The sequence below is a fragment of the Pristis pectinata genome, chromosome 1, assembly GCF_009764475.1.
Source record: "Pristis pectinata isolate sPriPec2 chromosome 1, sPriPec2.1.pri, whole genome shotgun sequence".
In the NCBI taxonomy this organism is placed as follows: Eukaryota; Metazoa; Chordata; class Chondrichthyes; order Rhinopristiformes; family Pristidae; genus Pristis; species Pristis pectinata.
The window spans coordinates 149,507,687-149,527,488 of NC_067405.1; the positions used below are offsets into that span (position 1 = coordinate 149,507,687).

The 19,802-nt window shown below is 45.6% G+C and overlaps 1 protein-coding gene across 3 annotated transcripts in view; it reads left to right on the forward strand.

Annotated features, from left to right (window-relative positions):
- The window catches only part of tmem63c (transmembrane protein 63C), a 191,297-nt gene that overhangs the window by 135,859 nt on the left and 35,636 nt on the right, over positions 1-19,802 (forward strand). For all 3 annotated transcript variants that reach the window (XM_052030866.1, XM_052030877.1, XM_052030855.1), the window contains exons 17-21: positions 205-291; positions 2,517-2,582; positions 3,018-3,180; positions 3,833-3,938; positions 8,380-8,547. In XM_052030866.1, the coding sequence (XP_051886826.1) occupies positions 205-291; positions 2,517-2,582; positions 3,018-3,180; positions 3,833-3,938; positions 8,380-8,547 (590 nt within the window). The remainder of the gene's footprint in view (positions 1-204; positions 292-2,516; positions 2,583-3,017; positions 3,181-3,832; positions 3,939-8,379; positions 8,548-19,802) is intronic.

The following is a 19,802-nucleotide window of genomic DNA, read 5'->3' on the forward strand; positions in this document are numbered from 1 at the left end:
CTATTTCTTTGCACCTCCCTACACCCTCAATCCCACCAGAGCTGCTCTCTTTAACTCCCACAACCTTCCATCCAGAGCACCTCCATCTGCCTCATTTGGCCACATCTCCATCCTAGCACTGGTTTGCAGGGAGAAACCTCTCAGTCACAAAGCCCAGCTCAACAGACATGCTTTATGTGACGGCAATTCTTTGTGTTGTTTCAGATCCACCGAGAACCAGGTGACGATGCACAAGTGTTACTTCTTCCTGGTTTTCATGGTGATCATCCTGCCCTCTCTGGGCTTGACCAGGTAATGTTCCTGTGGAACAAGCAAAGTCACACATGTCTTGGAGGAGGGAGGCATGAGTGCTGCCAATTTAGAACATAGAACATAGGATTAGGGTTACAGCACAGCATAGTACAGGCCCTTCGGCTCACAAAGTTGTGCTGACCTTTTAACCTACTCGTAAGATCAATCTAACCCTTCCCTCCCACGTACCCCTCCATTTTTCTATCATCCATGTGCCTACTTGGGAGCCCCTTAAATGTCCCTAATGTATCTGCCTCCACCACCACCCTTGGCAGTGCATTCCACACACCCACCACTCTCCCCTATACCTTCCTCTAATCACCTTAAAATCATGCCCCCTCGTGTTAGCCATTTCCGCCCTGGGAAAAAGTCTCTGACTGTCCACTAGGTCTATGCCTCTTATCATCTTGTACACCTCTATCAAGTCACCTTTCATTCTCTCTCTCTCCAAAGAGAAACGCCCTAGCTTGCTCAACAAATCCTCAAAAGACATGCTCTCCCATCCAGGCAACATCCTGGTAAATCTCCTCTGCAACCTCTCGAAAGCTTCCACATCCTTCCTATAATGAGGCAACCAGAACTGAACACAATACTCCAAGTGTGGTCTGACCAGAGTTCTATAGAACTGCAACGTCACCTCACAGCTCTTGAAGTCAATACCCCGACTAATGAAGGCCAACACTCCATATGCCTTCTTAACAACTCCATCGACCTGCGTGGCAACCTTGAGGGATCTATGGACGTGGACCCCAAGATCCCTTTGTTCCTCCACACTGCTAAGAGTCATGCCACTAACCTTGTATTCTGCCTTCAAATTCAATCTCCCAAAGTGTATCACTTCACACTTATCCGGGTTGAACTCCATCTGCCACTTCTCAGCCCAGCTCTGTATTCTATCAATATCCTGTTGTAACCTAAAGTAACCTTCTACACTACCCACAACACCACCAACCTTTGTATTATGAGCAAACTTACTAACTCACCCTTCCACATCCTCATCCAAATCATTTATAAAAATCACAAAGAGCAGGGATCCCAGAACACCACTGGTCACCGACCTCCAGGCAGGATATGCTCCACCTACCACCACCTTCTGTTTTCTATGGGCGAGTCAATTCCGAATCCACACAGCCAAGTTTACCTGGATCCCATGCTTCCTGACATTCTGAATGAGTCTTCCATGAGGAAGCTTATCAAACGCTTTACTAAAATCCATGTACACCACATCCACTGCTCTACCTTCATCAATGTGCTTTGTTACATCAGCAGAGAATTCAATCAGGCTCGTGAGGCACAACCTGCCCCTCACAAAGCCATGTTGACTGTCCCTAATCAGCCTGTGCTTCTCTAAATGCCGATAAAGCCTGTCTCTAAAAATCTTCTCCAGCAACTTGCCCACCACTGAAGTAAGACTCGCTGGTCTATAATTCCCAGGGTTATCCCTACTTCCTTTCTTAAACAAAGGAACAACATTTCCCACCCTCCAATCATCCGGCACTACTCCTATGGCCAGTGAGGATGCAAAGATCGTTGCCAAAGGCACAGCAATCTCTTCCCTTGCTTCCCGTAATATCCTTGGATATATCCCGTCTGGCCCTGGTGACTTATCTATCTGAATGTTTTTCATAGTTCCAGCACATCCTCTTTCCTCACGTCGACATGCCCTAGTGTATCAGCCTGTCGCACACCATCCTCACAGTCTCTTTCACGTCCGCAGGATCTCCTGTCTGCTCCCCTATAGTCCCCTATCACTACTGCCCTCCTCTTCTCCCCCCCTTACATTCTGAGCCTTTGTGAAGAAACTGTTAGTTTCTTTCACTGATCCCTGTGTGTGGGGAATAAGGTGTAAGAGACAATGTGTGTGTGCAACATGACAGTCTCAGTAACGAGGCTCCACACCACAGACTGGGGACTGAAAATGAACAGAACTCTGATTACTGTCCCCCCCCGCAGTGAGAACTGTCTCCCCCCCCCCCCCCCCCGTGACAACCGTCCCCCCTCAGTGAGAGTGGTGCCCGCCCACTGTGACCGTAGCCCTCCTACTCAGAGCTGTGCCCCACCCACCGAGGGCTGTGCTCCAGTACTGCACAGTGAAGGCCATGCCTTCCCCAACTACAGGCTTCACCCCCACCTCCCCTTCACTGGCTGTGGCTCCTCCTCCCCAAGGCTATCCTCTTGTCTCCCTTGATGTTTGAGTATAACGTCACCCTTCTTTTGTATTTCAGCCTTGATGTCTTCTTCCACTGGCTTTTCGACACTCACTTTCTGGATGAAGCAGATATAAAGTTCCAGTGAGTTTCCACATCTGTGATTGGCTACATTCACCCCAAATATTCCGTGTTCGCCTCACCCTCTGGCAAATCTAACAATGAACTTCAAACGACCGTCCTATTCTGAATAAACACACCAAACTGCATGATGACCTTCCAGCCTGTAACTCACTCCCAGGAATTTGTTATTCTATTTATAACCACAACCGCAACCTGCACCCCCCCCCCCCCCACCCCAAACCCCTGGATTATATCCCAGCCTATAACTCACTCTTATGTACCTGTTATTCCATATACTGTATAAACTACCCAAATCCCTGGATTAGATTCCAGCCTGTAACTCACTCCTCACACTCCTGGGTATCTGTAATATCTATGAACCCTGGAACCTCTTGATGAGATTTTTCTTCTGAATATCCACCTTGCCGTGTGAATTGCTGTTTCCTTCTCTTGCAGATGTGTCTTTCTCCCAGATAATGGAGCTTTCTTTGTGAATTATGTCATAACGTCCAGTTTGATTGGTACAGCACTGGAGCTGCTGCGTATCCCAGGGCTGTTGGTGTACACTGCAAGGCTTGTTTTTGCTAAATCAAAGGCTGAGCAGATACATGTGAAAAAGGTAAAGACCCCCCACACTGCCCCCGCCATGGGGAAATAATCAAAAGGTTTATTTTTTGGATGAACATGGGGCATTCAGTGGATGAAGAATTCACTCTTGCCTGCAACACACACAAAAAGCTGGATGAACTCAGCAGGTCAGGCAGCATCTATGGAGGGAAATGGACAGTCAACATTTTGGGCAGAACCCTTCATCAGGACATCAGGAGACTCAGTACCGATGAAAGGTCTCGGCCCGAAATGTCGACTGTTCATTTCTCTCCATAGATGCTGCCTGACCTGCTGAGTTCCTCCAGCATTTTGTGTGCGTTGCTCCAGATTTCCAGCATCTACAGTCTCTCTTGTGTCACTTTAGCCTGCGTTGCTTCAACGTTTAGGTGGAAGGGGCTGAGCATAGGGAGGGTAGTAATAATGAGTTGAGGGGTTTGAAATGGAAGGAAAGATACCAACCTCAGGAGCTTCTGTGTATCCAGGTTGCAAGGACCTGCACTTTTATTGCTGCAAGTCTAGGCTCATATGGGCATCCAGGGATTATAAATACTTGAAGAATTTGTCTCCAAATCCTTACTTAATATCTTCCACCCCTCTTTCTCCATATTTCCCACCACTGTATCCACCCCTCCCCAACCCCACCTCTCTCTCTCTCTCCCCAGAATCAGGCCTATGAGTACCAGTTTGGTTTGGAGTATGCCTGGACCATGTGTATATTTGCTGTTGTGATGACCTACAGTATCACATGTCCGATTATCGTTCCCTTTGGTGAGTGTCTCTGTGTTCTCTGAGTGACTAGCTACATGTTACCTACATGTTTCTCCATAGCCAATACCTCCTTCCTGACCTTCCTGAGATGCAGTGTTCAAAGCTGAATGTAGTTATTCTTAATGCAACATAACTAAACCTTTATACATCTTCCACCCCTTTGTATTCCAGACTCACTCAAACAAATCATCAACTTCCATTGGCTATCCTTGAATCTGTCCTTATCATCTATCACCTTGGATTTGATTTTTTTTTTCCTTTCACAGTTCTTACTTTCTCACTAATTTATATATATAAATAAAAAAATCCAATTTGTCTTTGTCAGATCTGTTTCCTAATTTGAACTTCATTCGCTCTGGTTTTGACCTCTCAGTCTATTTGCATCACTTGTATCCTTCTGCTGTTCTACACCACCAACTGCCTCTCATAATTTAATGCCATCTGTGGTCTTGGAGAGACAGCTACTCTTTCACCCAAATCATGAATATATGTGGTGAAACATTAAGGCCCAGTAAACATTTCTAGAGGATGCTACTTATCTAATCCCTGTATCTCCACTCGCTGTCTCCTACCTCCCAATCAACTTCCAACTCAGTCCATGCATTGGGAGCAAGTAGAAGCCCTGCATAGAAGATTTACGAGGATGCTGCCAGGAGTTGAGGGCCTGAGTTATAGGGAGGGGTTGGGCAGGCTAGGACTTTATTCCTTGGAGCATAGGAGACTGAGGGGTGACCTTATAGAGGTGCGTAAAATCATGAGGGGCATAGATAGGGTGAATGCACACAGTCTTTTTCTCAAGGAAGGGTAATGAAAAACCAGAAGGTTTTAAGGTGAGAAGTAAAAGATTTAAAAGGGAGTTGAGGGGCAACTTCTTCATGCGGAGGGTGGTGCGTATTTGGAATGAGCTGCCAGAGAAAGTGTTGAGGCAGGTACAATAACAAAATTTAAAAGACACATGGCTAAGTACATGGATAGGAGGGGCTTAGAGGGACATGGGCCAAACGTGGAAAAATGGGACTGGCTTAGTGGGCACCATGGTCGGCATGGACAAATTGGACGGAAGGTCCTGTTTCCATGCTCCATGATTCCATTAAGAGGATGGAGTGTACCATCTCACAGACTACCCAACGTCCGCCTCACAACAGACCTCCTGCCCCATTGGTGGAGTGGTTTCTGGTTCCCTCACTGGCCTCATCAGTCACCTCAGAGCTAGAATGGAGCTAAGTCAAGCCTGATTCCAAGGGGAAAATCAATTGCTGAAGGAACTCAGTCTCTCATCTCTTGATTCCAAGGGACTGCCTAAGAAGAAGACTTCCTGAACCACTGGGTTCAAGACAGTTCAGCTCAATTAGGCATGGCTTATTCCTCTCATTAGTTTAACCCAAATTGGTAGCCCATTTGTACTGAACTAAGAGAATTTAAATCAATTATCATGGAGTCATTGAGAACATATGCAGGCCTTTCGGCACAACTCATCACTGTCACCAAGATGTCTTCCTGAAATAGTACCATTTGCTGGATTTGGCCCATATCTTTCTTATCCTTTCCTATCCATGTGCCTGTCCAAATGTCTTCACACTGTTGTAATTGTACATGCCCCAAACGCCTCCTCTGGCAGCTCGTTCCACATATCCACCACCCCCTGTGTGGAAAAATTTGCCCCTCAGGTCTCCTTTAAATTTTTCCCCTCTCACTGTGCACCTTATATCAATACCTATGCCCTCTGGTTTTAGACTCCCTACCCTGGGAAAAAGACTATGACCATTTTTTCTCTGCCCCATGATTTTTATAAACCTCTATAAGGTCACCCATCAGTCTCCTTCACTCCAGGGAGAACAGTCCCAGCTTATTCAGTCTCTCCTTGTAACTCGAGCCCTCCAGTCCTGGCAACATCCTTGTGAAACTTTTCTGCACAGTCTCTAGCTTAATTATGTACTTCCTATATTATGGAGACCAGAACTGTACATAATATTACAGGTGCGGTCTCACCAACGATTTGTGCAGCTGTAACATGACAGCCCGACTCCTGTAAATGCCACAACTGATGAAGGCAAACATGCCATACACTTTCTTCACCACTCTATCTACCTGTGTCACCACTGCCCTAGGTCTCTCTGTTCTACAACACTCTACAGGGCCCTGCCATTTACTGTGCAAGTCCTACCCTGGTTTATCTGACCAACGTACATCCCTCTGCACTGAGTTAAATTCCATCTGCCACTCCTTTGCTCACTTTCCCAGCTGATCCTGTTGTAACCTTAAACAATCTTTTTCACTGTCCACCACACCAATTTTAAACTTACTAATCACTAATTACTATTAATTACTGACTAATTAAATAATTGGAACTTGGAATAAAAAGACAGTATGACTAGTAGTTATGAAACTATGAACTTTAATCCATCTGGTTCACCAATATCCTTACTTGGTGATTTCAGATCTGCAGCAATGTGGTTGCCTTACCTGCCCTCTGTCCTGACCTTAATATCAAATGATTCCAAATGATAATAACAAGAATAAAACCAAGTATCACCCAGGAGCAGCTAAGGCACCAGCTTCAGATGTGGCAAAGGTACCCCCTGCCCAGTAAACCCTGGAAAAGTCACCTTGCTAACTTGCCAATGTGTGAGAGTCATCCTACAGAAATGACAGTCATGCTCTTCAACCTAGAAATTCGTTGTCCAATCTTTTCAGGCATTAACAGCATTAACACTTTCCCTAATGCTTTTAAAAAGCTTTAAAAACAATTGTGAAATTTGTTAGCACCAGTTGCAAAGCAGCATGAACTGGTCCCCTTGCTTGATACTGCCCTGTTTCAGGAACGGTGAGCATTGGAGGTCAAATTTGCCAAGACCCTTCATCAGGACTGAGTATTGTGTCTCCACAATACAACCACAGCTGCCTGAGAGTATTGGCAAGAACTGCATTATGCTACAAATATGGTTGGATAAGGGGGTTTGGGAGTTGAGAGGCAGGATCATTCTGGTGGTTCTGCATGAACTTCTGAAGAACAGTGCACACAGGAACTGGCCTCTTGTGCACTGTTGGGAGCCCTGCAGTTAATGAAATCCCCTTCCAGGAATGATTGCAAAAGTTTCATTGACCAAAAATCAAAGGTTTGCACTCTGCTGGTTCACCTTCTCACGGCTGCAGATCAACCAGCTTGACTTCGACACTGCAGCTGTGAGTAGCGAAGGGTCATGTGCAGCACAGGAGATCAGCAGTAGCCTGCAATGATCCACAGCAAGGCTTCTGACTGTGATACCAACCCTGTGCAGGCATTTATGTTTGCTTGTGACCTCTAAAAATCATGATGTGAGTGGGATATTATCTGGTCCCATAGTCTTTATTGTATCTCAGTCTTTTCTAGGCATCACCTAGAGTGAATTCAATTGGCCGTAGACTGACTCCTGTGATGGTGGGGATCTCAGGAGAAAACTTATGTTCTTTCATCATTGTTATGCACAAATTATTGAACTCTCTACTTGGCAGCACAGTGGAGTATCTTCACCATACAGAAGGCAATGGCTCAGGAAGGTGACTCAGAACCACTTCTTCAAGAACATGGAGCCAAGAATTACCCAATGAATTAATGCAAGTACTGGTGGTCCCAAGGTTATGACAGGGTTCTGTTCCTGTGAATTGTTCATAACCTGAGCAGTTCACAAGTCGGAAAGGCAGCCACAAACCCAGTTCGCAGGCAGCAGAAGATGCCTGCAGCCCCACAGCAGCTACAAATCCAACCCACCGGTCTCCCAAACACTTGTTTGTATGAACGGGCTGTACACAAGTCATGCATTCATAACCTGGGAAGACCTGTAACAGTTTTGCTTATGGTCATGTCCCACTTCCAGGCAAGTCTTCATAATGATAACATCATATTCTTTAAACTGAATTTATGTGCTTAACTTGTTTGTTTTATTTCTCGTGTACCGTGTATCACGCAGAGATTCAATAACTGGGAAACTGAGCACACTCTGCCTTTATGTGCTGTGGCAGGTTTCTCACATTTGTTCCATCTGTTTGTTGATGCTTTGTGCCATATTACCATGATGTCTCTTCTTCCTGCGCTTTGGCACCTTCCTCCCTTCACTCTCCAACTGTCCATTCTCTCTTCCTCCTGCCCCTGTCTGTCCCTCCCCACCTCTTGATCCCTTTTCCCTACCCACCTATCACTATCTCCTTCCCCACCTATCTCTCTTTCTCTCCATTTCTGTCTCCCAGTCTTTTCCTAACCCCTGATGTCTTCCCCCCCTCTCGGTACCTCTCCATTTACCCCTTACCCCTCTCTTTTCCTCTCCCATCCCTCCTCCTCTCTCTCTCCATGACTCTCTTTGTCTCCCTTCTTCCCATCTTTTGCTACCTCCCTCCCCAGCTTTTCCTCTAGTTAACTGACTGAACTCTACTCTCCTGTCTGATTGTCCTTGTTACTTATTTTCAGGACTGCTCTACATGTTGCTGAAACACCTGGTGGATCGATACAACATTTATTACGCCTGCTTACCCACCAAGCTCAACCATCGGCTGCACTCAGCTGCCGTCAGCCAAGTCATCATTGCACCAATCCTCTGCATGTTCTGGCTCCTCTTCTTTTCAGTACTGCGCCTTGGTACGTAGTGACTCCTAACAGTGTCACAGAGTGAGCAGGAGTTCTGTGTGGGTGACCACAGAGGCAGGTTTATTACTGCACATGTGTGTGGATTATTGCTGCAACAGCTGGCACCGCCCCAGCCCAGTATAGAACCTCCAGAACCTGAACTCGGCACAGTCTAGGGCAAAGGGAGTGGTCACAGCGCGGTTTGAAATTGGGTGGTTGGTGGGGAATTCAGTGTAGAGGGGGGAGGAGGTACCTCCACTTGCCTGAAATATTTATTTTGTGGTTCTTATAAATTTGAGACAGCAAAAACTTGCAACTTTGTGCAGTGTTTCTGTGCTTAAGTCATGTTACAAAAAACTGGAGTGACCTGGAGTGACTGAAATACATAACAGAGAGCAAGGGTGTGATCAGTGGCCTTCAAGAATACATCTGAGGCTGCAAATGCCCACCATATTTATAAATATAACTGATGATGGATATAAATCTACATATCCAAGTTGATGATCACATTAGGATCGGCAGCAGTTTTATCCTAGAGTCATACAGCACAGAAACTGGCTCTTTGGCCCACTATGTCCATGCTGATGGTCACATACCTATCTGTGTTAATCCTATTTACCTGCACTTGGTCCATAGAATGGGCCTTGGCAGGGGGGTGAGATCCTAAGCATTAGAGAGGCTGGAAAGTGATGCAGAAGTCAGTGACAGCAAGTCGACTAGGCATGATAGGCAGGGGAACAGCAGGGAGCCAGGAAACTCTGTAAGATTAAATTGCATCTATTTCAATGCAAGAGGTCTGACAGCTAAACCAGATGAATTTAGGGCTTTGATAGCTACTTGGGACTGGGATATTATAGCCATTATAGAAACATGGCTAAGGGAGGGACAGGACTGGCAACTAAATGTTCTGGGGTACAGTGCTTTAGGTGGGATAGAGGTGGAGGAAAAAGACAAGGGGGAGTTGTATTTTTGATTAAGGGTAATGTCACAGCAGTAGTCAGAGATGAAATTATTGAAGCATCATCCAGTGAGGGTTTATGGGTGGAGCTGAGAAATAAGATGGGGATGATCACATTGTTGGGGTTGTACTAAATCAACAGGAATTGGGAAATTGTGGAGAGTTGCAAGAATGATAGGGTTGTCATAAAAGGGGATTTTAACTTTTCTAATCTAGACTGGGACTGCCATATTGTTAATGGTTTAGATGGGGTGGAATTTGTAAAGTACAGGGATGCAGGAGTGTATTCAAGAAGGAAATCAGGAGAGAAAAAAAGACGACAAGGTAATTTTGGCAGAGAAGATTAAGGAAAGTCCAAAGAGATTTTATAAGTACAGTATATTAAGGGAAAAAGGGTAACTAGAGAGAGAATATGGCCTCTCAAAGACCAAAGTGGACATCTATGTGTGGAGTCCCAGAAGATGGACAAGGTCCTGAATGAATATTTCTCCTCTGTTTTTACTGTGGAGAAGGACATGAAAACTTAAGAACTAGGAAAAGTAAATTGGGAGGTTTTGGGGATAGTGTGCTTACAGTAGAGGAGGTGCTGGATGTCTTACAAGGTATGAAGGTAGATAAATCTCCAAGGCCTGATCTATTATATCCAAGAACACTGTGGGAGGCTGGAGAAGAAATAGTGGGAGCACTGGCTGAGATATTTGCATCATCGTTAGCCATGGGTGAGGTGCCAGCAGACTGGAGGGTAGTGAATATTGTGCTTTTATTTAAGAAGGGCGGCATAGAAAAACCTGGGAACTTTAGACCAGTAAGTCTAACATAGTAGGTAAGTTACTGGAGGGAATTCTGAGACATAAGATATAAGTACATATGAGAGGTAAGGCCGGTAAGCTCCTTTAAGTTTAATTAAAGTCAGATTCGGTAATGAAGGCAGCAGGTAACGCAGTTGTGTGCTCCGAATGCAGTATGTGGGAAGTCAGGGACAGCACGCTTGTCCCTGATTACTACACCCGTAAAAGGTGCATCCAGCTGCAGCTCCTGGCAAACTGTGTTAGGGAACTGGAGCTGGATGAACTTCAGATCATTCGGGAGGTAGAGGCAGACATAGATAGGAGTTTCAGGGAGATAGTTACACCTAAAAGTCAGGAGGCAGGTAGCTGGGTGACTTAGGAAAGGGAAGGGGATTAGACAGAAGGAGCAGTGCACCCCTGTGGCCGTTCCCATCAACAATAAGTATACCATTCTGGATACTGCTGGTGGGGACGACCTACCAGGGACAAGTTGTAGTGGTCGAGTCTCTGGCACTGAGGCAGGACCCTCATCTCAGATAGGAGGGAGGTTAAAGAGGAGAGCAGTAGTGATAGGGGATTCGATAGTCAGGGGGACAGATAGGAGGTTCTGTGGGAGAGATCTAGAATCCCAGATGGTCTGTTGCCTCCCTGGTGCCAGGGTCCGCGATATCTCAGATTGAGTTCTTGATATTTTCAGGAGGGAGGGTGAGCAGCCAGATGTCGTGGTCCATGAAGGGACCAATGACGTTGATAGGAAGAAGGGGGAGGTCCTGCAAAGAGACTTTAGGGAATTAGGTGCAGAGTTAAAGGACAGGACCTCCAAGGTTGCAATCTCAGGTTTGCTACCAGTGCCACGAGCTAGTGAGGCTAGAAATAGGAGGATCATGCAGCTAAATACATGGCTAAGGAGTTGGTGCAGGAGGGAGGACTTCAGGTTTCTGGATAATTGGGCTTTGTTCCAGGGAAGGTGGGATCTGTTCCGAAGGGACGGTTTACACCTGAACTGGAAGGGGACTAACATACTTACGGGTAGGTTTACTAGTGCTGCTCCAGTGGGTTTAAACTAGATTTGCAGGGGGAGGGGAACCAGAGTGTTAGAAAAGAAAGTGAGGAGGAAAATGATCATGCGAGGTCTGAAGGTATGGACAGAAATCAAAGGTTTGTACATGATAGTAATGTTCTCAGGTGCATCTATTTCAATGCAAGGAGTATTGTAGGTAAGGTGGATGAGCTTAGGGCGTGGATTGGCCCGTGGGATTACGATGTTATTGCTATTAGTGAGACATGGTTGCAGGAGGGGCAGGACTGGCAGCTTAATGTTCCGGGCTTCCGTTGTTTCAGATGTGATAGAGGGGGAGGGATGAAAGGGGGAGGAGTGGCATTACTAGTCAGGGAACAGATCACAGCTGTGCGTAGACAGGACAGTCCGGCGGGCTTGTCTACAGGGGCCATATGAGTGGAACTGAGGAACAGGAAAGGTGTGGCCACACTAATAGGGTTGTATTATAAACCACCCAATAGTCAGAGAATTGGAGGAAAAAAATCTGTAGGGAGATAGCAGACCAATGTAAGAAACAGAAAGTTGTAATAGTAGGGGATTTTAACTTTCCACATATTGACTGGGACTCCCACACTGCGAAAGGGTTGGATGGCTTGGAATTTGTCAAATGTGTTCAGGAAAGTTTTCTAAATCAATATATAGAGGTACCAACGAGAGAGAATGCAATACTTGATCTCCTATTAGGGAACCAGGCAGGTCAGGTGACAGAAATATGTGTAGGTGAGCATTTTGGGTCCAGTGACCATAATGTAATTAGTTTCAAGATAATTATGGATAAGGATAGGTCTGGTCCTCGAGTGGAGGTTCTAAATTGGAGAAAGGCCAATTTTGTGGAAATGAGAAAGGATCTAGGTAGGGTGGATTGGGATAAGTTATTTTCTGGCAAGGATGTGCTCAGTAAATGGAAAGCCTTCAAAGACGAAATTTTGAGAGTACAGAGTTTGTATGTTCCTGTCAGGATTAAAGGCAAAGGTAACAAGCATAGGGAACCTTGGTTTTCAAGGGATATTGGTGAGCTGGTTAAGAAAAGGAGAGAGGTGTATAGCAGGTATAGGCAACTAGGAACGGATGAGGTACTTGAAGAGTATAGGAAATGTAAGAAAGTACTAAAAAAGGAAATCAGGAAGGCAAAAAGAAGACATGAGGCTGCTTTGGCAGATAATGTGAAGATAAACCCAAAGGGTTTCTACAGGTGTATTAAGAGCAAGAGACAGAATTGGTCCCCTAGAAGATCAGAGTGGTCGTATATGTGTGGAGCCGCAGGAGATGGGGGAGGTCTTAAACAGTTTTTTTGCATCAGTATTTACTCAGGAAACTGGCATCATGGATATGGAAGGAAGGGAAACAAGCACTAGTATCATGGAACATATAGAGATTAAAAAGGAGGAAGTACTTGATGCTTTACAGCGAATAAAGGTAGCTAAATCCCCAGGGCCTGACAAGATATTTCCTTGGACCTTGAGAGAGACTAGTGTAGAAATTGCAAGGGCCCTGGCAGATATATTTAAAATGTCCTTAGCCACGGGTGCGGTGCCAGAGGACTGGAGGATAGCTCATGTTGTTCCATTGTTTAAGAAAGGCTCGAAGAGTAAACCAGGTAATTACAGGCCAGTGAGCCTGACATCAGTAGTGGGTAAATTATTGGAAGGTGTTCTGAGAGATAGGACCTATAAGTATTTGGACAGCCAAGGGTTGATTAAGGATAGTCAGCATGGCTTTGTGCATGGTAGATCGTGTTTAACGAATCTTGTGGAGTTTTTTGAGGAGGGTCACTAAGAAAGTAGATGAAGGTAAGGCTGTGGATGTTGTCTACATGGACTTTAGTAAGGCCTTTGATACGGTCCCACATGGGAGATTAGTTCAGAAGGTTCAGTCAATGGGTATCCATGGAAAGGTTCTAAACTGGATTCAAAATTGGCTGAGTGGGAGAAGACAGAGAGTGGTTGTGGATGGTTGTTTCTCAGATTGGAGGCCTGTGACTAGTGGTGTGCCTCAGGGATCTGTGTTGGGGCCATTGTTGTTTGTTGTCTATATCAATGATCTAGACGATAATGTGGTAAATTGGATTAGTAAATTTGCTGATGACACTAAGATTGGAGGTGTAGTGAACAGCGAGGAAGGCTTTCAAAGCTTGCAGAGGGATCTGGACCAAATGGAAAAATGTTCCAGAAAATGGCAGATGGAATTTAATTCAGACAAGTGTGAGGTGTTGCATTTTGGAAAGACAAATCAAGGGAGGACATACACAGTAAATGGTAGGGCACTGAGGAGTGTGGAGGAACATAGGGATCTGGGAGTTCAGATACATAATTCCCTGAAGTAGACTCACAGGTAGACAGGGTTGTAAAAAAGGCTTTTGGCATCCTGGCATTTATAGATCAAAGTATTGAGTATAGGAGTTGGGATGTTTTGGTGAGGTTGTATAAGTCATTGGTGAGACCGAATTTAGAATATTGTGTGCAGTTCTGGTCGCCGAACTACAGGAAGGATGTCAGTAAGATTGAAAGAGTGCAGAGGAGATTTACTAGAATGTTGCCGGGTCTTCAGGAGTTGAGTTACAGGGAAAGATTGAGCATGTTAGGACTTTATTCCTTGGAGCGGAGAAGAATGAGGGGAGATATGATAGAGGTTTATAAAATGATGAGGGGTATAGACAGAGTTAATGCAAATAGGCTCTTTCCACCTAGATTAGGAGAGATAAATACGAGAGGACATGGCTTTAGGGTGAAAGAGGAAAGGTTTAGGGGGAATATTAGAGGGAACTTCTTCACAAAGAGTGGTGGGAGTGTGGAATGGGCTGCCATCTGATGTGGTAAATGCAGTCTTGCTCTTAACTTTTAAGAGTAAATTGGATAGATACATGGACGAGAGAGGTCTGGAGGGGTATGGGCTGGGGGCAGGTAAATGGGACTAGCAGAATAATGTTTTGGCACAGACTAGAAGGGCCGAATGGCCTGTTTTCTGTGCTGTTGTTTTCTATGGTTCTATGGTTCTATGAGAAAACGGGTTGATTAGGGATAGTCTTGTGCATGGGAGGTTATGTTTTATGAACGATGAAGTTTTTTGATGAGGTGACCAAGAAAGTCGATAAGGGCAGGGTGGTAGATGTGGTTTATATGGACTTCAGTAAGGCCTTTGATAAGGTTTTACATGATAGGCTGCTCTGGAAGGTTAGATCGCATGGAATCCAGGGAGAGCTGGCGAATTGGATTCACAATTGACTTGATGGTAGAAAGCAGAGGATGATGATGGAAGGTTGGTTCTCGGACTGGAGGCCTGTGACTAGTGGTGTTCCTCAGGGGTTGGTGCTGGGCCCATTGTTGTTTGTCATCTATATCAATGACTTGGATGAGAGTGTACAAGGCATGGTTTGTAAGTTTGCAGAGGACACTAAAATAAGTGGTATAGTGGACAATGAGGAAGGTTATCAAAAATTACAGGGGAATTTTGATCAGCTGTGTAAGTAGGCCGAGGAATGGCAAATGGAGTTTAATTCGGATAAGTGCGAGGTATCCTAACCCTAACCCTGGGGAGTGTTGTAGAACGGAGGGTCCTTGGAGTACAAGTACATGGTTCACTGCAAGTGGAGTTACAGTAAGACAGGGTGATGAAAAAGGCTTTTGGCACGCTGGCCTTCATAAATTACGGCATTAAGTATAAAAGTTGGGAAGTCGTGGTGCAGTTGTACAGGATGCTGGTGAAGCTGCAGTTGGAGTATTGTGTTCAGTTTTGGTTACCCTGCTATGGAAGGATGTTATTAAACTGGAAAGAGTGCAGAAAAGATTTACAAAGATGTTGCCAGGACTTGAGGGACTGAGTTATAGGGAGAGGTTAGGCAGGCTAGGACTTTATTCCATGGAGCATAGGAGACTGAGAGATGATCTTACAGAAGTATATAAAATCGTGAGGGGCATAGATAGGGTGAATGCACAGTCTTTTTCCCAGGGTTGGGGGATCAAGAACTAGAGGGCATAGTTTTAAGGTGAGAGGGGAAAGATTTAATAGGAACTTATGGGCAACTTTTTTACACAAATGGTTGTATCAATGTGGAATGAGCTGCCAGAGGAAGTGGTTGAGGCAGGTACAATAACAACTTTTAAAAGACAGTTGGACAGGTGCATGGATTGGCAAGGTTTAGAAGGTTATGAGCCAAATGTTGGCAGATGGGACTAGCTTGGATGGGGCATCTTGATTGGCATGGAACAGTTGGGCCGAAGGGCCTGTTTCCGTGCGGTATGTCTCTGTAACTCAATAACTCTAATACTATGCCTTAAGATGCTTGAAAGTTGTGAGAGTCTCTGCCACCACCACCCACTCAAGTTGTGTCTGCCAGATTCCAACCACCCTTGGAAATATTCTTCCTCAGATCACCGCTAAACCTCTTACTCCTCACCTTACACCTATGCCCTCTGTCCAACTTACTAGCTGATCAAAAAACAAACTGCTGGAGGAATCCAGAGAGTCAAGCAGCAACTATGGAGGCAAAGGGATAGTTGACGTTTCAAGTTGAGGCCCTGCATCGGTGTTGTTGACCCTAGCAAGGCTTTTGACAAGGTCCCACGTGCCAGGCCTGTCTGGAAGGTGAGATCACATGGGATTCAGGGCGAGCTAGCCAGCTGGATACAACATTGGCTTGGTGGAAGGAGTCCGAGGGTGGTAGTGGAGGTTTGTTATTCAGACTGGAGGCCACTGACCAGTGGTGTGTTGCAGGGATCGGTGCTGGGTCCCCTGTTATTTGTCATCTCTATTAATGATTTGGATGAGAATGTTGTTGGCATGGTTAGTAAGTATGCAGATGACACCAAAATTGATGGTATAGTCGACAGTTAATAGAGTATTCCAAGATTATAAGAGGATGTAGATCAACTGCAGAAGTGGACCAAGGAATGGCAAATGGAATTTAACTCAGACAAGTGTGAAGTGTGGTACTTTGGGAAGTTAGACCAGGGCAGGACTTGCATAGTAAATGGTCAGGCCCCAGAGAATGTTGCAGAACAGAGACAACTATATAGTTCCCTGAAAATGGAGACACAGGTAGACAGGGTAGTGAAGAAGGCGTTTGGCATGCTTTGCTTTCATCATTCAGGGCACTGAGTACAGGAGTTGGAATGTCATGTTACAGCTGTACGTCAGTGAGATCACACTTGGAGTATTATCTGCAATTCTGTTTGCCCAATTTAGGAAGGATGTCATTAAGCTGGAAAGGATGCAGAAAAGATTCATGAGGATATTACTGGGACTGGAGGGTGTGGGACTGGTAGGATGGAGGTAGAAGAGGTGGGGGAGTGGCTTTGCTGATAAGGGACAGTATCATAGCTGTAGAAAGGGAGGGTGTCCTGGAGGGATCATCCACTGAGTCAGTGTGGGTGGAAGTCAGAAACAGGGAGTGAACAAAAACCCCAAAGCATTCTACACGTATGTGAAGAATAGGAGGATGACTAGAGTGAGGGTAGGATCGATCAGGGATAAAAGAGGAAACATGTGCCTGGAGTCGGAAGAGGTAGGGGAGGTCCTTAACGAATACTTTGCTTCAGTGTTCACCAGTGAGAGAGACATTGACATTTGTGAGGACGGCGTACAACGGGCTGATATTCTAGGGTATATCGATCTGAGGAAAGAGGATGTGCTGGAACTATTGAAAAACATTAGGATAGATAAGTCACCGGGGCCGGATGGGATATATCCAAGGTTATTATGGGAAGTGAGGGAAGAGATTGCTACGCCTTTGGCGACGATCTTTGCGTCCTCACTGGCACAGGAGTAGTGCCAGATGATTGGAGGGTGGCAAGTTTTGTTCCTTTCTTTAAGAAAGGGAGTAGGGGACAACCCTGGGAATTACAGACCAGTGAGTCTTACTTCAGTGGTGGGCAAATTACTGGAGAAGATTTTTAGAGACAGGATTTATCGGCATTTAAAGAAGCATAGCTGATTAGGGACAGTTAGCATGGCTTTTTGAGGGGCAGGTCGTGCCTCACGAGCCTGATTGAATTCTTTGATGTAAGGGGGATGTCAGGGGTAAGTTTTTTTTACACAGAGTGGTGGGTGCGTGGAACGCACTGCTAGCAGAGGTTGTGGGGGCAGATACCTCAGTGATCTGTTCTGGGACCCTTACTCTTCGTGATTTATATAAATGACCTGGATGAGGAAGTGGAGGAATGGGTTAGTAAGTTTGCTGATGACACAAAGGTTGGGGGTGTTGTGGATAGTGTGGAAGGCTGCCAGAGGTTACAGTGGGACATAGATAGGTTGCAAAGCTGGGCTGAGAAGTGGCAGTTGCAGTTCAACCTAGATAAGTGTGAAGTGGTTCATCTTGGTAGGTCAAATATGATGGCATGATACAGTATTAATGGTAAGACTCTTGGCAGTGTGGAGGATCAGAGGGATCTTGGGGTCCGAGTCCATAGGATGCTCAAAGCGGCTGCGCAGGTTGACTCTATGGTTAAGAAGGCATATGGTGTATTGTCCTTCATCAATCAGGGAATTGAATTTAGGAGCCGTGAGGTAATGTTGCAGCTGTACAGGACCCTGGTCAGACCCCAGTTGGAGTACTGTGCTCAGTTCTGGTCACCTCACTACAGGAAGGATGTGGAAGCCATAGAAAGGGTGCAGAGGAGATTTACAAGGATGCTGCCTGGATTGGGGAGCATGCCTTATGAAAGCAGGTTGAGGGAACTCGGCCTTTTCTCCTTGGAGCGACAGAGGATGAGAGGTGAACTGATAGAGATGTACAAGATGATGAGAGGCATTGATCGTGTGGATAGTCAGAGGCTTTCTCCCAGGGCTGAAATGGTTGCCACAAGAGGACGCAGGTTTAAGGTACTGGGGAGTAGGTATAGAGGAGATGTCAGGGGTAAGTTTTTTACTCAGAGAGCAGTGAGTATGTGGAATGGGCTGCTGGAAACGGTGGTGGAGGCGGATACGATAGGGTCTTTTAAGAGACTGTTGGATAAGTACATGGAGCTTCAAAAAATAGAGGGCTATGGGTAAGCCTAGTAATTTCTAAGGTAAGGACATGTTCGGCACAACTTTGTGTGCAGAAGGGCCTGTAGGTTTTCTATGTTTCTATACATTAGGGACATTTAAGAGACTCTTAGATAGCCACATGAATGATGGAAAAATGGAGGGCTATGTGGGAGGGAAGTGTTAGATAGATCTTAGGGCAGGATAAAATGTTGGCACAGCATTGTGGGCCGAAGGGCCTGTACTGTGCTGTAATGTTCTCTGTTCTAAACACCTTACTAAAATCCATGTAGACAACATCCACAGCTCTACCTTCATCAATCACCTTCGTCACCTCCTCAAAAAACTCAATCAAGTTAGTAAGACACGACCTGCCCCACACAAAGCCATGCTGAGTGTCCCTAATTAGGCCATGGTTTTCCAAATGCTCATAAATCCTATCCCTAAGAATCCTCTTCAATAGCTTCCCCACCACTGATGTGAGACTCACTGGTCTATGATTTCCATAATGTACAGGGCATGATTGGTAAGTTTACAGATTACACTAAAATGGGTGGTGTCGTAGACAGTAAGAAGGTTATCAAAATTATAGGGGAGTCTTGATCAGCTCGGTAACTGGGCTGACGAATGGCAAATGTTGTTCAATCCAGCTAAGTACAAGGTGTTGCATTTTTGGAAGTCAAACCAGGGTAGAGCTTCCACAGTGAACAGCAGGGCCCTGGGGTGTGTTGTGGAACAGAAGGATATAGGAGTATAAGTTCATAGTTCCCTACAAGTGGAGTCACAAGTGGTAGATAGGGTGGTGAAGAAGGTGCTTGGCACGCTGGCCTTCATCAGGGCATTGAGTACAGGAGTTGGGACGTTATGTTGCAGTTGTACAAGGTGTTGGTGAGGCTGCATCTGGAGTATTGTGTAAAGTTTTGGTCACCCTGTTACAGGAAGGACATCATTAAGTTGGAAAGAGTGCGAAGAAGATTTACAAACATGTTGCCAGGATTCGAGGGCCTGTGTTATAGGTAGAGGTCAGACCCCACTTGGAGTACTGTGCTCAGTTCTGGTCACCTCACTACAGGAAAGATGTGGAAGCCTTAGAAAGGGTGCAGAGGAGATTTACAAGGATGCTGCCTGGAATGCAGAGCATGCCTTAGGAAAGCAGGTTGAGGGAACTCGACCTTTTCTCCTTGGAGCGACGGAGGATGAGGGGGGACCTGATTGATGTATATAAGATGATGAGAGGCATTGATTGGGTAGATAGTTAGAGGCTTTTCCCCAGGGCTGAAATGGTGGCCACAAGAGGACATAGGTTTAAGGTGCTGGGGAATAGATATAGAGGGGATGTCAGGGGTAAGTTTTTTACTCAGAGTGGTGAGTGCATGGAATGGGCTGCCGGCAACTGTAGTGGAGGCTGATACGATAGGGTCTTTCAAGAGACTTTTGGATAGGTACATGGAGCTTAGAAAAATAGAGGGCTATGGGTAAGCCTAGTAATTTCTAAGGTAGG